Genomic DNA, 16,110 nt, shown 5'->3' on the forward strand with positions numbered 1-16,110 from the left:
CCAACATGCTTGTTTATTCAGCCCATGACAATGTTGTGCTACTGTAGACATTTAAAGGGACTTTGGGTACTTAAAAGAGCGCTATATAATATATATATATATTCCCACCGCGGGTCGCGGGGCGGGTTGAGCCATAGATTTATATATGGGTTCGCGGGGCGGGTTGAGGCGGGTCGCGTTCCGTCGCGGGTTGGGGCGGGGCGGGTCATGAAAAAACCCGACCCGCACATCACTAGTGAATACCTTTTGCTTACGTACTGACTGGGTTGTGCTTTTGGCGGGATACTGTGATGACACTGTAACCTTGTGTTTTGTATTGTGCACAGTGCAAGCTATTTGTAGAGGCGTTTACTATTGTATACTGTTGTTCATTATTGATGGTGCTTCTGTTATTTATTCCCTTTGTATTGCCTGTACCCAACAGTACTTCTTACTCTGTATCTGAAACTCTGTAAAGGTCTATCTATCTCACTCAGCTGAAGTCCAGTTAACCACCTATAAGCCCTAATTTAATACTCTGTTGTACGAAAATAGCAGATTTGCAAGCTCAGCGTATAGCATCGTGACACATTGGGAGCTGGTATATCTTCTGGTTTTTGCCGTGTTGAATGTGGCTAAATCTTCCGGTACAAGAACTGGTTTTCAACGTCGTGTCCGGGGACCACCAGGGGTCCCTTAACAGGTCTGTACTTCTGAGTACAAACGGAACCAAATGGACCCGGTCCATTTGGTTCCATTTGTACACTCTCAGAGGTACATTAGCGTTGTGGATTTTACAATGTACGTTGGGTTCCCGGAGATAACCCCATTGTACACTCTCCGAGTTTGGGCCGGACTGTTGAGAACCAGTGCGGTATATGGGTAGCAGCTGTGCGCCGTGCTTCAAACGCGGCAGTGTGGATTAGTTGTGCTTATCGACGCCAGCAGGGGTTCCAGAGAGTGCTTTGCAGATCAGAGGGCAGCGTTCCGCCTCGGGGTATACGGGGAAGCTCGCTTGGCACAGAGAGCCAACCGTGGCATTTTCTGAATACACAGCAAGACATCATGAAATATGGGCTTGTGTGATTGTAACAATGATGAAAAGACGCTTGGCTTCAGGTGACTGCAGAGAGAGAGAGTAAATACTGTGCTGAATGCAATTAGTGTTAATTTAATACACCCTTGCAGTAGCCTGGCAGGGATATATAAGAGTAGACTGACCAGCTGTAGTCATTTTGTTGATTAACACAGTAAATGGCAGAAGCCAAAGAGAACACATGTGTCTGTTGTGAGTTCATGACAAATACCTACCCACCAAATGCAGTTATCATGCTCATGTTGCAATAGGCTATGTACATACGCATACTGCATAACACTATGGAATTGTTATGTGGAAAGATCCATTTAGAAATTGTGCAGTCAATAAACATTCTGTTTTATTGGTGTTATTGTGTTTTTTCGTTTTCAATATACATACAAAACTTTCTATTTGTGATTGATTGAATAGTTTATTAACAAGTTTAGGAAACAGTACAGCAGTACAGTTACAAAAGCTATGCTAAAAGGATAACACAATTAGCCCTGCGGGGCTTGTTTTCATTGTGGTTCTATGTCCTCAAGTAGTACTCAAGTGTGTGCTTGTAGATCTGCTATTTTCAAAATTCTAATTCTATGAACCGGTTTCGCACTGGACCAGAATCACGCTCCACGGCTTGAGAAAAGGCTTTCTCTCTCGGTACGTAAAAGGTGATGGTGGAACTGAAATGAGAAGAAAAGGGTTAAAATCTTCATCACCAGTGGTGGAAGACGTACTCAGATAGTAAGAAGTAAAAGTAGTAATACCACAATATAAAAATACTCTGTTACAAGTAAAAGGCCTGTGTTCAAAATGTTACTTGAGTAAAAGTACAAAAGTATTGGCATAAAAATATAAAGTACCGAAAGCAAAAGTAGTAAAATCTTTTGAAAATAGCAGATCTACAAGCTCACAACGCGCCGATCGGCTATTTTCAAATAGCCTATGTATAAAACAGGGCGAATGTGTGTTTTATAATATAATAATTTATACCTGCAAAAGTAACTAGTAACTAAAGTGTTCAAATAATTGTCGTGGAGTAAAAGTACAATATTTGCCTCAGAGATGTAGTGGAGTAGAAGTAAAAGTATTGAAAATCGGAAATACTCCAGTAAAGTAAAAAATACCTCAGAATTGTACTCAAGTACAGTACTTGAGTAAATGTACTTAGTCACTTTACACCGCTGTTCATCACCACCTCTCTTATCAACCCCACCAGTCCTGCCGTGACCAGTGTTGCCAGATTCTGCGAGAGAAGCAAGCAACCAGGTCTAGGAAAACCAGCACAAAATAAGCGACTATGGGCCACATGAGCACTTTAACATATACATCAGCTATTTGAAAATAGCAGATCTACAAGCTCACAACGCGTCGCATCGCGACGCGTTGTGAGCTTGTAGATCTGCTATTTTCAAATAAAATCTTGCGGGGAAATTGTAATAAGCAGATCTGGCAACCCTGGCTGTGACCCCATCCTCAACCCCCCAAATCATCCGCCCGCTGGCTTCCTCTCCCACAAAACCTGGGTATCAGCAGTATCAGAGTTCTGACCCAGACACGTCCCACTGTCAGATACCATCACAGCACGGCTCCTCTTGAAGATGTGAAGAGGAGTTCTCTAGGGAGGCCAGAGGCCTCTGGATGTGATGGCCCGCGCTGTCAGTCAGGCCCCCGTTATGTAACGTTGCGGCGGCGGTGGGCCGGCGGCCAGGCAACACTGTTTATGTAACCCACTTCTCAGCGGTGGAAAAAGTACTTGGATATTTTACTTAAGTAAAAAGTAGCAATACCGCAGTGTAGAAATACTCTGTTACAAGTAAAAAAGGCCTGTGTTCAAAATGTTACTTGAGCACAAGTACAAAAAAAGTATTGGTACATCAACATGTACTTCAAGTACCAAAAGTAAAAGTACTAAAATGTTTGAAGATAATCTTATTTAATAAACCAATGGCAGTCAACAAGGCGAGTATCGGCCAAAACAGACATATGGTCAATAAATCAGTGTAGCCCTAAATAAACTTGATTTATATTTTACACTTACTGAAACAAAGATGCAAATTATACATTTCTTCCTATTATGACCACCTTTTGTATTGTATTCTTTTTGTCTTTATCACAAATACAATTCGGCTGCATTCCTAGGTCTATTTGTGTCCTATATGTAGGGTATGCATGAGTATATACTGATATGTACTGACATATATACACATATACATATATGAGCACAAAAGGAACACAGGCAGACAGACAGACACGTATAGAGATCTCTATATGGGCATAAAAGGGACAGAGACTGACGGATACAAAACAATAAACCTGTAAATCTCCATATATGGAGTATCCTGATGTCATTAATATCACTTCATAGTACTGGCGTCATAGACTGGCCTGGACTCCATTTGACCATGCCTGGCATGAACTCCATATGGGCATAAAGGAGACACAGGCTGACAGATAGACATCTCCATATATGGGCATAAAAGCCCATTTATGGAGTTCCATGTCAGACATGCCCAAATATGGAGTCTCGGTCAGTGTATGACGTCAGTAGTACTATGACATCATATTGATGCCATCCGGGTTGCCATGGTTACTCGATATGTCAGAGTGAGTGTGAGTCCACGTTGTCATGGTTACCACTGTTGCCACAGTACATGGACACCATATTTGGACATGGCTGACACGGCACTCCATATTTGGAGTGACATCATCATCGTCATGACAAGAGCAGCGGTATAAAAGCTGTGTAAGTCTCGATAGACAGTCAGATCGATCTAGAGTAGACCCTCGAAGTGTTGACATAAACACCAGATCGGTAGAGAACGCTAGCAGAACCGAGATGAATGATGATGAATTGCCTTGAATTGTTGAATTGTTTTTGCCTCAGATTGTTCATGTTTCTCCTTAGTGGCATCCTCGTTGTGGCAGGTGCTGCCGGCCTGGGTGAGGGCGTCTGGATGAGGTTGTCTCCATCCTCCATCCAGGAAATCGGGGATGAGCAACTGGAGCAGTTCCTGAGCTACCTGCTGATGGCTGCGGGGCCGCCCCTGGTCCTCATCGGCATCCTGGGATGCTGTGGAGCTGTCAAAGACAGCAGGCGTCTGTGGCTCCTGTTCTTCGTCACGGCGTCGACGGCGATCATGGCACAGGTGGCCGGAGCGGTGGTCGTCCTGGGATTCCCAGGGGAGCTGGCCGACCTCCTGGGCCCCAAAGCAGTGGAACTGATTGAGAAGAACAAGAATTTGCCTCTATCGGTGATCGGTGCCGTCACAGCTATGGAGGCAGTGGCCATGGCTTCCTCCATGGGACTCTACTGCATCTCAAAGAGAAGACGTATACGGCCAACCTATATCCTACCTAACGGACACTGATGGAGGGGCTGGTCGGAAGAGGACAGGACATTTAAAATATGAACAATTACTGTAGCTGTTCAAACATCTAGTCATTCGAAACTAGAAAAAGTGCTCCTCGGAGCACTGCCAGACCCCTAGTGGTTGAAATCTGAAGCTTTTGATTGGCCAAGCTTCGCGTGACGTTTTTAGGAAAAGAGGGACAGACCGACCGGCAGACCGACAAAGCCTCCTGTAGGCCGACCCCTGGGGTCTGGCAAAAAAGAGAAAACAAACAAAAAGTAATAAACAATACAAGAAAAGAAAAAAAATATTTTAAAAGAAAGAAAATACCTTGGCAACCTCAATTTCTCCTTGTATGAAAGATACGATAGAGAATAGACAACCATGTTGAGAAGAGAGAGGTGGGCACTGCAGCCATCTTTACTCGCAAATCTCTGTGTCCCTATGTATCCACTTCATGCCCATAGATGGGCATAAAGTGAACTCTCCCCCAAGTTGGTGCATCATGATCAGTGGTTCTGAAACATTTTCATGTCAAGGATTATGTATTTTGCCACAGAACCCTATCTGAACAGATCTTGTACCAGTGACCCATTAAGAGAAGATTGTGCTATAAATATTAAAATAAATTATTCCGTTTTTCAAAATCTTTCCAAAATGTTTTGAAAGCTCAAAGTTGTGAGCTTGTAGATCGACTATTTTCAAACAGCACAGGTATAAAATAGGGTTAAAGTCGTTAAAGTAAATGTTATTAAATTATCTGTGGAACCCCTGGAACCTCCACTTTGATGTGGAGATCCGGTTGGCCAGAGCCTTCAATCTGGACCGATATGCCCATATACTGTATGGGCTTGGACGTGCCCATTTATGCATGTATATCAGCTTGCCCAAGATGCCCATGTATGGGACCAAATCTACTTTAAATTCTAGCTTGAGTGGGAAGTCAGTTGGATCAGAGGATCTCCACAAAATGTGTAGATTAAAACCGCAAATCCCCATGAGAACCCTGATGTCATCAATATGACATCGTAGACAGGCTAAGACTCCATATTTGGACATGCCTGACACGGAACTCCATATATGGGCATAAAAGAGGCACAGTCAGACAGTCAGATACAGAAATCTCCATATATGGGCATACAAGGGATAGTCAGGTTGCTTAGGACCCGATTTTAGGAAAATGTGGACACGGCTCACAAAAGCGGCACATTTTTTCTACATGCTCTCCATCACCATAGGTTTCTTTTTGGAAGGGGAGCCACGTCATCAAGATGACAGAAGGCGGCCATCTTGGATTTCAAAGAAATCCAAGATCCAAGATGGTGCCAATATCTCGGCTTAGCAGATCTACAAGCTCACAACGCGTCGCATCGCGACGTGTTGTGAGCTTGTTGATCGGCTATTTTCAAATAGTATAAAATAAGGCTAAAGTGGTTAATGTGTGTTTCATAATATAATAATTTATATCTGCAAAGTAACTAGTAGCTAAAGTTTTCAAATAATTGTAGTGGAGACAGTAAAAGTACAATATTTGCCTCTGAGATGTAGTGGCGTAGAAGTATAAGTATTGAAAATTGGAAATACTCAATTGGAAAATTGGAAATACTTAAAAGTAAAAGTAAAAGTACCTCAAAATTGTATAAGTACAGTACTTGAGTAAATGTACTTAGTTACTTTACACCACTGCTACTTCTACGGCTGATGTCTAGGCGACATGCTTGCTCAAAGAAGGGGGTCATCTAGTGATAAGTTCTCTTCAGACAGGTTATCTAAGTGTCAGTGATAAAAAGGACAAAGGACAGAGCGTATCTCAAAGAAATGAAGATGATCTTGCCCTCTCTGTACTGCCCTTTGGGCTGGACTGGGACACTAATTTGGCCCTGTACTTTTTGGCCCATTAAGACCTGGAACACATCTGTGTCACTTTTTGATTTGAGCTAAAAAGCATTATTTTACACTTTGGCTACTCAAAAATAGCAGATATACAAGCTCATAGCGCGGCACCGAGTGCCGCGCTACGAACTTGTAGCTCTGCTATTTTTGAAAAATTGAGAAAATGTGTGCAAATTAATGTATATATTATATATATTATATATATATATTATATTGTAAAGCGAACATTTTTAACTCAAATCTTTGCTTCTGGGGGGCCCAGACCAACCCACCACAAAAGTGGCACACAGATTCTCTACCGCTGGAGCCTCGAGTAAAATGAATGATTACGCAACCCATAAAGGATATGTTAGTGTACCATCACACTCTCTCTAGCAGTTGCTCTTACAAGGAGGATCCATGTTCTTATCTTTTAACTTCTCTGCACCCCTTTGTGCTTATTCTGTCACCTCCATTTTTGCACATTAGCTCTTTTGTTGACTCGCGCTCTCTCTCTCTCTCGCTCGCTCGCTCTAATCAACGCTGTCTCCTCTCCACGTGTGGGTGGGGCCTGGGCCATAGTATGCGATGGACTTCTACGGAAGGTGTGTGTGTGTGTGTGTGTGTGTGTGTGTGTGTGTGTGTGTGTGTGTGTGTGTGTGTGTGTGTGTGTGTGTCTGTGTCTGTGTCTGTGTGTGTGTGTGTGTGTGTGTGTGTGTGTGTGTGTGTGTGTGTGTGTCTGTGTGTGTGTGTGTGTGTCTGTGCCTGTGCGTGCGTGCGTGCGTGCGTGCGTGGATGTGAGGAAGTGCAGTTCAGATATCTATCTATAAATTTACAAATCTCTATATCTGTCTGTCCGTGTGTCTGTTTGTCTGAGTACCTTTTATGACCATATATGGAGAGATCCCTGATGATGTAAAATGACGTCATAGTACTGACATCATAGACTAGCTCCAAGTATTATGATAATGAGCACTTTCTTTGTAGACGTCACCAGAGGGGAGTGATGGACGACCAGCCGTCAAACTGTGACCCGAGGTCTGCCAGTGTCTCCCGTGAGACGGTGATTGAAGGTCCAGATAGACAACAAGGCAAAATGAAATATGAGTATGTGAGGGCGACGAGGCCCGCTGGCGGAATGCGACCAATTAGCAGCGAGATGCAGACGGGCTCTCTTCAGACAGAACCCACCCCAGTACCTGCTCCAGACAGAGCGAGAGAGAGGAGGAAGAGGAGGGAGATGACGAAGAACAAGCAGCCCTCGTCTGAACGCCTAGAAGGTTTGACGTCGGAGCTCCCGTTCGCCTTCAACGGCCCCGTTGCGTGGAAGAAAAACGTCGAGAGAAAGAACCCAAGCCGTCGTCCCAACTACTTCGTGTCCGTCCCCATCACGAACACGCAGATCAGCTCGGCCGCGGTCGAGATCCAAGAGGCGGTGCTTCGGCAAGAGCCCCGATTGGCCGAAGCCATGATCCCCGCCCCCAGCCTGCACGTCACCCTATTGGTCACCCACCTCGCCAATCAGGAGCAAATAGACATGGCGGCAGCCGCGCTGGCTCAGCTCGAGCCCTCGTTGGCCGAGCTGCTGGGTGGGCGGGACCTGGTGCTGTCCTTCTCGGGGGTTGGTCAGTTTAGGAAGGAGGTGGTGTTTATGGATCTGGAGGCGGGACTGCAGAGGGACACGCTGAAGAGACTGGCGGAGTTGCTGCGGCACTGTTTTAAAGGACAAGGTCTCTTGCATGGAGACGACCGCGGATTTGAGCCTCACCTCACCGTCATGAAGCTTTCCAGGGCACCCAGACTCCGCTCACAGGGTTTCAGTAGCTTCGATCCGGCCTTATACTCCCGCTATTCCGACAGCCGTTTTGGAGAGCAGACGGTGGAGAGGCTGGATTTGTGCTCCATGTTGAAGAAGAAGCAGGAGGATGGATACTACCACACGGAGAGTTCGCTACGGATCGGTGGGCGTTGCCGTTCCGCGCCAGATGAGGCGGAGCTACTGAGGGTCAGCAAACGGTTGGTCAAAGACGCTTCCAATCGGGCTTTGCAGCAGTACAAACAGGAAACACTTAAGAATGGGGGTGGGCCATTGAGCAGCTATATTATAACTGAAGAGGGCATAGAAAATCCCCACCCACTCGTTTCAATGAAGGTTGCTCTGCCAGCGCATACGGAAGTACACCCTCCTTCCAGGTTTGGTCATCAACGTGATGACAATAGACTATTGTCATTCTCTATTGAATAGAGAACAAACTACTTGCAATGAGCGAGTCGAGCCCTTTGGTCGAGCCGGGAACTTTTGTGGGCCCAAACGTGCAGTACCAGAGTTGGCCCCTCGTCAACTTTTGCTTCAACCAGCCCTCCCGGTGCTGGGGGCTTGGGGTGGGTCGTAATACGACTGCAGGTGCAGCGCAGCCACCAGATAAAGAGAACACCAAATAAAGTGGACACTCGTCGAACAACAGAAACTATTAATAGGTCAGACGCCATGTCATTTTGCAGCACAAGACATAAAAAAACATATTTACTGACACTTTGACGCGGGCCCCATTACACGATAAGAGCACTCTGGAGCCCACTCCCCTGCCGATTGTCTGAAAACCATATTTTTGTTCTCTTTGTTCTCTATATTAATGCTTTGGAGTGAAATGCATACCAGGTTTTTCATACGTAAGCTTCAAAAATACATTAAAGTTGCTGGAAGTGATAATGTTAGGTTAAACGAAAAAGTTTAACCGAACATTTTTGTTAAAAAGTTAAGGGTCTATATTCTGAGAGCCGATCTATTCACAATATGTCACATGGCGACGCGCTGTGAGCTTGTTTTACATGTTTTGAAAGTGAAAGTGGTTCAGTCTATCTGTGGGTTTTATAGATATTTAACCAATGAAAAGTATTAACAAGAGCTTGTGACTAAATATGAACTACATTGGATCCATTGGAACATTTATTTATTTTTCGGACATACACGGTTTCCATCTGACAGCAACAATATGCCATTTTAATGGGCTCCCTGATGGAGAGACAAGATACGGTATGAGCTGACGAGGAATGTGGACTCCCAGTTGGCAGTTCCCAGGACCACTAGCTGAGGGGGTCCGGGGACCAACAGTGTGTCTGACTGGTCTCCAATGTTACAACCTCATGAATGAACCCCAGCTGTTTACACTTCCTCCTGGGGCCTAATTGGTCAATTATGATCGCAGAGACAGAGACAGGCACCCCGGCTATTAATCATTCTGCCATGGAGCCACATGGTGCACCTGTCTCAATTAAGGAGTAGAAGAATCACTTTAATGTCAATTAACACAAGGTGGTTTAAATGTGTCTTTGCAATCCATCTATCCCTCCCAGGTAGGCAATACTAGACAGACACACCAAGGCCCCCTGGACCAGGAGGGATTTTTGTTCAATTTCCACACTCTGAGTTAAATTAACTGGGTTTTACTATTTGTGTGTCATTCCGCCCATTCCTTCCTTGCATTTTTCTCCTCATCAGCAATGTTTGTGAAGTCGTGGATCGTGTCTGTTGGCGGGTATCATGTGCGTGCACGTGTGTGTTTGTGTGTGTGTGTGCGTGTGCGTGTGCGTGTGCGTGTGCGTGTGCGTGTGCGTGTGCGTGCGCGTGCGCGAGAGTGTAATTGTCAGCAGTTCAGTTCTCCTCCTCATTCCACAAGAGAAGGGCAGAGCAAAGCATAACAAAAACCTCCCAAACACATGACCCTGAGAGCATCTACAATACTTATGGGTGGGCGAGTGCGCACGCATGCACGCACGCACTCTCATTCCATCCTCCCACACCCTTGCATGGAGCCAGAGGATACCGAGTTCCTGCCGCATTGAAACACAGCGAGGTTAAGAGAGGACACGCTACAGCACATGCAGTACACTGTACAGTAACAGTAAAAGCACAGTACAGTCCATTCACAAGGGCCATTCACAGCGAGCACTACAACTGTAAAGATATACCCGGTTCCTGTAGTTTTAACTCATTAAGACCGGGAAGGGAACGCATCTGTGTGTGTCATAGATCTATGAGCTTGTAGATCTGCAATTTTTGTTTTAATCATGAAAATGTGTGCAAATCTTTGAATGTATATGTTTTTAAAGCGAAAATGTGTAACTCAAATCTTTGCTTCTGGGGGGTCCCTGGAACAACATATTTTACAAATGTTTGCTTTAAAAAAATATATATTCAAAGATTTCCACAAATTTTCATGATTTTTCAAAAATAGCAGATCTACAAGCTCATAGCGCGGCACCGCCGCGCTATGAGCGGAATAGCCAAAGAAATCTAAAAATGACACGGATGAGTTCCCGGTACAGAATGTACCGCTGATATTGTGCTCACAGTTGACCTTACAACGTAAGGACACGTTTGAATAGGAAAGATCCTGAGTGGAGGGGAGGTTTATGTAAGGAGGATGTAAAGGCTCTCACATCCTTACATAAAACTCCCCTCCACCCGGAATCTTATTGAAACGTTGTCCTAGTTTCACCTCATCTGTATTAGAGTGGAATACCACTTCACTTAATAATTCATTCATGGCATTGCTGAGGTTTGGCTTTAACCCTTTAGGACCGGGAAACGCATCTATCTGTGTGTTATTTTAAGATTTCTTTGGGCTATTCAAAAATAGCAGATCTACAAGTTCATAGCGCGGCACTCTGTGCCGCGCTATGAACTTGTAGATCTGCTATTTTTTTAAAAAATCGTGATGATTTGTGCAAATGTTTGAATATACATATTTATTTATTAAGCGATTTTTTTTACTCAAATCTTTGCTTCTGGGGGGGTCCATGGAACAACACATTTTGAGATGGGGGTCCGCGACATGAAACAGTTTGAGAACCACTGATATTTTAGCAACGTAAGCTTTTTCAAAAAACCTTTAGGATTTAGAAGATAATTGTAGAACCCCCAGAAGCAAAGATTTGAGTAAAAGAATTTAGCTTTAGAAAATAATGTATTCAAAGATTTGCAGAAAATCTTTCAAAAAAATAGCAGATATACAAGCTCATAGCGCAGCACTCGATTCCGTGCTATGAGCTTGTAGATCTGCTATTTTGGAATAGCACAAAGAAATAAAAAATTACAGAGATGCGTTCCCGGTCTTAAGGGGTTAATAAACACGATGAGCCCCAAAGCGCCAACGCCATAAAATCATGACGTGATATTATTACAGTAAGACGTCAACGCCGCACATCAGTGATTATCAATCTTTTTCATTTCCGGGACCCCCCCCCCCCAGTTTGATTAGACCACAGACCCCCATTTGATATGATTTTTTTTATCTCTGGTCTCCCAGTCAAACGCTGTAAAACCCTCAGTGTTAATGTGACTCTGGGAGTGTACAAATTGAACCAAAATGACCCGTAAGCAGTGATGGAAAAAGTACTGAAATGTTTTACTTAAGTAAAAGTATCATTACTGCAATGTGGAAATACTCTGTTACAAGTAAAAGTGCGGAATTCAAAATGCACTTGAGTAAAAGTACAAAAGTATTGGTATCAAAATGTACCAAAAGTAGAAAGTACTCATTATGCAGAATGTCCCATTTCACAAGTTTTCAAATATCTAAAAATCTTTTGAAAATAGCAGATCTACAAGCTCACAATGCGTCGCATCGCGACGCATTGTGAGCTTGTAGATCGGCTATTTTCAAATGGCCGAAATGTATATAGTGGTTAATGTATGTTTTGTAATAATAATCAAAATCTACAAAGTAACAAGTAACTAAAGTTTGCAAATAATTGTAGTGGAGTAAAAGTACAATATTTATCTCTGAGATGTAGTGGAGAAAAAGTAAAAGTACAGAAAATTGGAAATTACTAAATGTACTTTATGTACTCGGTTACTTTACATCACTGCCCGTAAGGTTCCACAGTATTGCTACCTTACAGACGTCACTCAGGCAAATAAGGAACCTTATACAACTGGGACGTTGCATAAGGTTGAAGGAGCGCAGGAAGAACCCAAGTGCCAGTCATGGTTAAGCCTCCATGAATAGACATTCATTGTTAATTACACTGGGGAGTGTGCAGTCTGACAGGCATTAACTGAGACAGAATGAGCTTCTCTGTATTTTTCCACAGAGGTAGTGTTAAGTCATCGGCAACAGAGCCAATGGTGTAAAGTAACCAAGTACATTTACTCAAGCACTGTACTTAAGTACAATTTTGAGGTATTACTTTACTTTACTGGAGTATTTCCAATTTTCAATACTTTTACTTCTACTCCACTACATCTCAGAGGCAAATATTGTACTTTTACTCCGATTCGATTATTACAAAACATACATTAACCACTTCAGCCCTATATACATTTAGGTCATTTGAAAATAGCCGATCTACAAGCTCACAATGTGTCGCGATGCGACACATTGTGTGCTTGTAGATCTGCTATTTTCAAATGATTTCTTTTTGAACACTTGTGAAATGGGACATTCTGCATAATGAGTACATTTACTTTTGGTACTTTAAGTACATTTTCTATGCCAATACTTTTGTACCTTTACTCAAGTAAATTTTGAATTCCGGACTTGTAGATATTTCTACATTGCAGTATCGATACTTTTACTCAGGTACAAAATGTGAGTACTTTTTTCCACCACTGGCAACAGAGCCCAACGCAAAGCCAACTAACTTTAACTTTCAACCTGGCATCCCTATAGTTTGGGCATGTTCATTGTAGGCTAATTTGTTTTAAAAGTTTACAAAGAACCTTTCTAGAATGTTCCTAACTCTAACACATAGCTATAATAGATTTGGTGCAGACAGACCAAAGCAGTCCAAGTACAGAGTCCACTAAGGTCCAGTTTACTTAGTCCAGACTAGAGGGTTTATGAAGTGGTTGAACTGTGGAGCTGTTTAATGTTCAAAGGCTGTGTAAAGCTGAACGTTAACTCTGGACAGATGTCCCTCACAGACGCCTTCCGCTCCAAGGTGGCACGTTGGAAAAACGACCCAATATTTCGGCTAAATGGCTGTTATTGTTGGGAATTCCTTCAGAAATCCATAATATCCTCAGATTTCATGTTGCTTGTTGCTCCCTAGGGTCAAGGTCATGGCTATATGGAGCCTTCCAATGGTTCCTTGGGGCTTTCAATTTAGAGAACATAGGCTTTGTGTGGTATCACTCTTGTTGGAAAAGTGCATTTCTCTCAAATAATTTCCTGAGGGAAAACATTTGGTTAACACTCTTCCAAACGTTCCTGATCCTTGCCTTGAGGGACGGTCGGTGAAATGTAGCTGCTCAATCCCTCATAGCCTTTTGGAATGCTTTGGACAATTAGATGCATAATGTAGCCTAGTATTAAATGTTATATATCGTCGCCGTTGGGTGGAAACGTTTATCCAAAACCCCTTACTTACAGGAAATGGAAATTGTATTATTTGGTCACAAGTTCTATTCTCATCTTGAGCATCTGAGCAACCATCATCTGGGTGAAGCTGAAAAAAGTTGTTTTTGAATGGAAACGTTAAAAAAATGTTGACGAATTCGAACAAATTGTTACAAATTGTGTCCAAATTAGGGACACCAGGGTTAATGTAGGCTACTTACCAATAATTCGTTTTTTATTAAATTGTGATAGTATTAAAGATAAATATCAAACATATCAGACCGGAAATGCGTGTATTTAATTCAGTCTAAGAAGAAGCAGGGATAACATATCCCCACTGGCCATAAACATGAATGAAGGGGTGTGTGTGTGTGTGTGTGTGTGTGTGTGTGTGTGTGTGTGTGTGTGTGTGTGTGTGTGTGTGTGTGTGTGTGTGTGTGTGTGTGTGTGTGTGTGTGTGTGTGTGTGTGTGTGTGTGTGTGTGTGTGTGTGTGACTCTGCTTTTGATAAGGGTATCAAAAGCAGAGTCATGGACCCCCATCCCCCCAAATCCAACCCTGGTGAAAAGTAAATGGAGCATGTTAACAGCGTGGGCAGCATACTTTCATGTTTACAGAAGGATTTTCTCTCTCTCTCTCTCTCTCTCTCTCTCTCTCTCTCTCTCTCTCTCTCTCTCCCTCCCTCTTTCCTTTCTTTTAATTTAACAGAGGTGTACAAAATGGATGCCATCTGTTTGTGTGAACGGTGCCAATAATAACGTCTGGCGCGCGAGTCTTGTTCCTTTCAAAGGCGTCTCAATTTGAGACACATGTTGAACAGTAAGGTATAAGCCTTCTGAAACGGGGGCTTGGCAGTGGTTCTCGATGTGTGATTACCAGGGGGTCCCCGGCTAAATGATTGATACTTATAGGACACAATGGACCCTTACGGGACTCTGAGAGTGTACAAATGGAACCAAATGGAGGGACGTTACTATTTTGAAGTGATATTTGTTTGTTAATACAAAGAGACAATAACGATAAATGTGTTTTCTTAAACAGTTGAAGCTCTATATTCTGATAGTAATCATTGCTATAGAGCAGTGGTCCTCAAAGTGGGGTCCGGGGGTTTCAGTCAAATGAGTGATAGTCAGGAACCAATTGGACCCTTATGGGTCTGTAACTCTGAGAGTTTGTACACTCTCTGAATTATATTAACATGGATTTTACAATGTATATTGGGGTCCCAGAGATACAAATGCCATCAAATGGGGGTCCATGGCCTTAATGTATGTCAAATTGGGTTCCTTGGAATTAAAATGGTTCAGAATCACTGCTATAGCCTTAAAACAAATGTCTCTTTTGGGGGTCCCTGGCATATCTTTTCAAATGGGGGTCCGTGTGGGCTTATGTGTATCAATCTGGGGGTCCTTGGCACGGAAAAGTTTGAGAACCACTGCTATAGACTGTATAGTCTAGTATCAGTTACAGGGCTCTCCTTGTCCCTCCAGCTATGTGGGGAACAGAAAATATATTATGTTCAGGTCGGGATACCAGCTTCATCCAATCAGGATAGACGACTCATACAGGATAAGGGATAAGCAAGTCAAATATAAGCAGACAAAACTGGAAGTGGAACTTTTTTTAAATCAATTTCATATTTAACACTATGAAATTGAAGCTCATAAATGGGTTCGCTTTCCTGATTGGACGAAATTGGTATCCTGACCTGAAAATGTATATTGTCTGTTTATTAAAGAGCTGGGGAGACGGGTAGATCCCTGTTATGCTGAACAAACACTCTATAGCAATTAGTATTATCCAAACATAGACCTATTTAACACCAGATTTGACTGTTTACTCGCATTTCTCCCTATTCCTCCCACTCTCTCTGTTCTCCTGTCTCTCTCTCTCTCTCTCTCTGCCCGTCTGTCCTCCTTCAATGCTCTTTTCAGTCTGTCTATCTTTCTTTTCTTCATTTCTCTCTCTCTCTCTCACTTCTGTCTTTGACTGTTTATTCTCATCTGTTCATGGGGCTGAGATAAAACCCTGAGTCCATCTGGACCTGTTGTGGCATGCCATTTGGCACCCCGAGCACAGGCCAGCCACAGGCCGCCATCTGTGCCACTCTTTGTGGCAGAGGCACCACCGTGGGGGCATGGCACATAATCCCCCCCCCCCCCCCGTCCAACCCACCATCCAGCCTGCCGTCCATCCATTCCAACAGAAATTCCAAGACACAGACAACAAGAGAGTAAAGCCCTCCTAAAAAGGGGAGGAAAGGAAAGGGGAGAGTTGTGTTAGTCCCGTGGGGATCAGTTGGCTGGCTTTACCCAGCTGATGGCTACTCAGATGGTCATGATGGTCAGTGGTGGAAAAAGTACTCAAATTCTTTACTTAAGTAAAAGTACCAATACTGCAATATAAACATACTCTGTTACAAGTTAAAGTAAATGTACTTAGTTACTTTCCACCACTGGTTGAGGGATAATGTGAGACCTTTTCATCCT

At 43.3% G+C, this 16,110-nt stretch overlaps 2 protein-coding genes across 2 annotated transcripts in view; both read left to right on the plus strand.

Annotated features, from left to right (window-relative positions):
- Positions 1 to 16,110, plus strand: part of LOC308089223 (H-2 class II histocompatibility antigen, E-S beta chain-like) — a 219,489-nt gene that overhangs the window by 57,029 nt on the left and 146,350 nt on the right. The gene's annotated exons all lie outside the window — the stretch shown is intronic.
- LOC308088491 (A-kinase anchor protein 7-like) lies at positions 7,203 to 9,718 on the plus strand. Its single transcript, XM_080432957.1, has one exon. It carries the CDS (start codon positions 7,286 to 7,288, stop codon positions 8,522 to 8,524), a length of 1,239 nt encoding a protein of 412 aa, XP_080289083.1. The 5' UTR covers positions 7,203 to 7,285; the 3' UTR covers positions 8,525 to 9,718.

The sequence above is a fragment of the Gymnoscopelus braueri genome (genome assembly GCF_963280865.1).
Source record: "Gymnoscopelus braueri genome assembly, chromosome: 7".
Taxonomy (NCBI): domain Eukaryota; kingdom Metazoa; phylum Chordata; class Actinopteri; order Myctophiformes; family Myctophidae; genus Gymnoscopelus; species Gymnoscopelus braueri.

Excerpts from the sequence above, each read along its gene's own strand:
- LOC308088491 (XM_080432957.1), top strand. The coding sequence starts at position 7,286 with ATGGACGACCAGCCGTCAAACTGTGACCCGAGGTCTGCCAGTGTCTCC.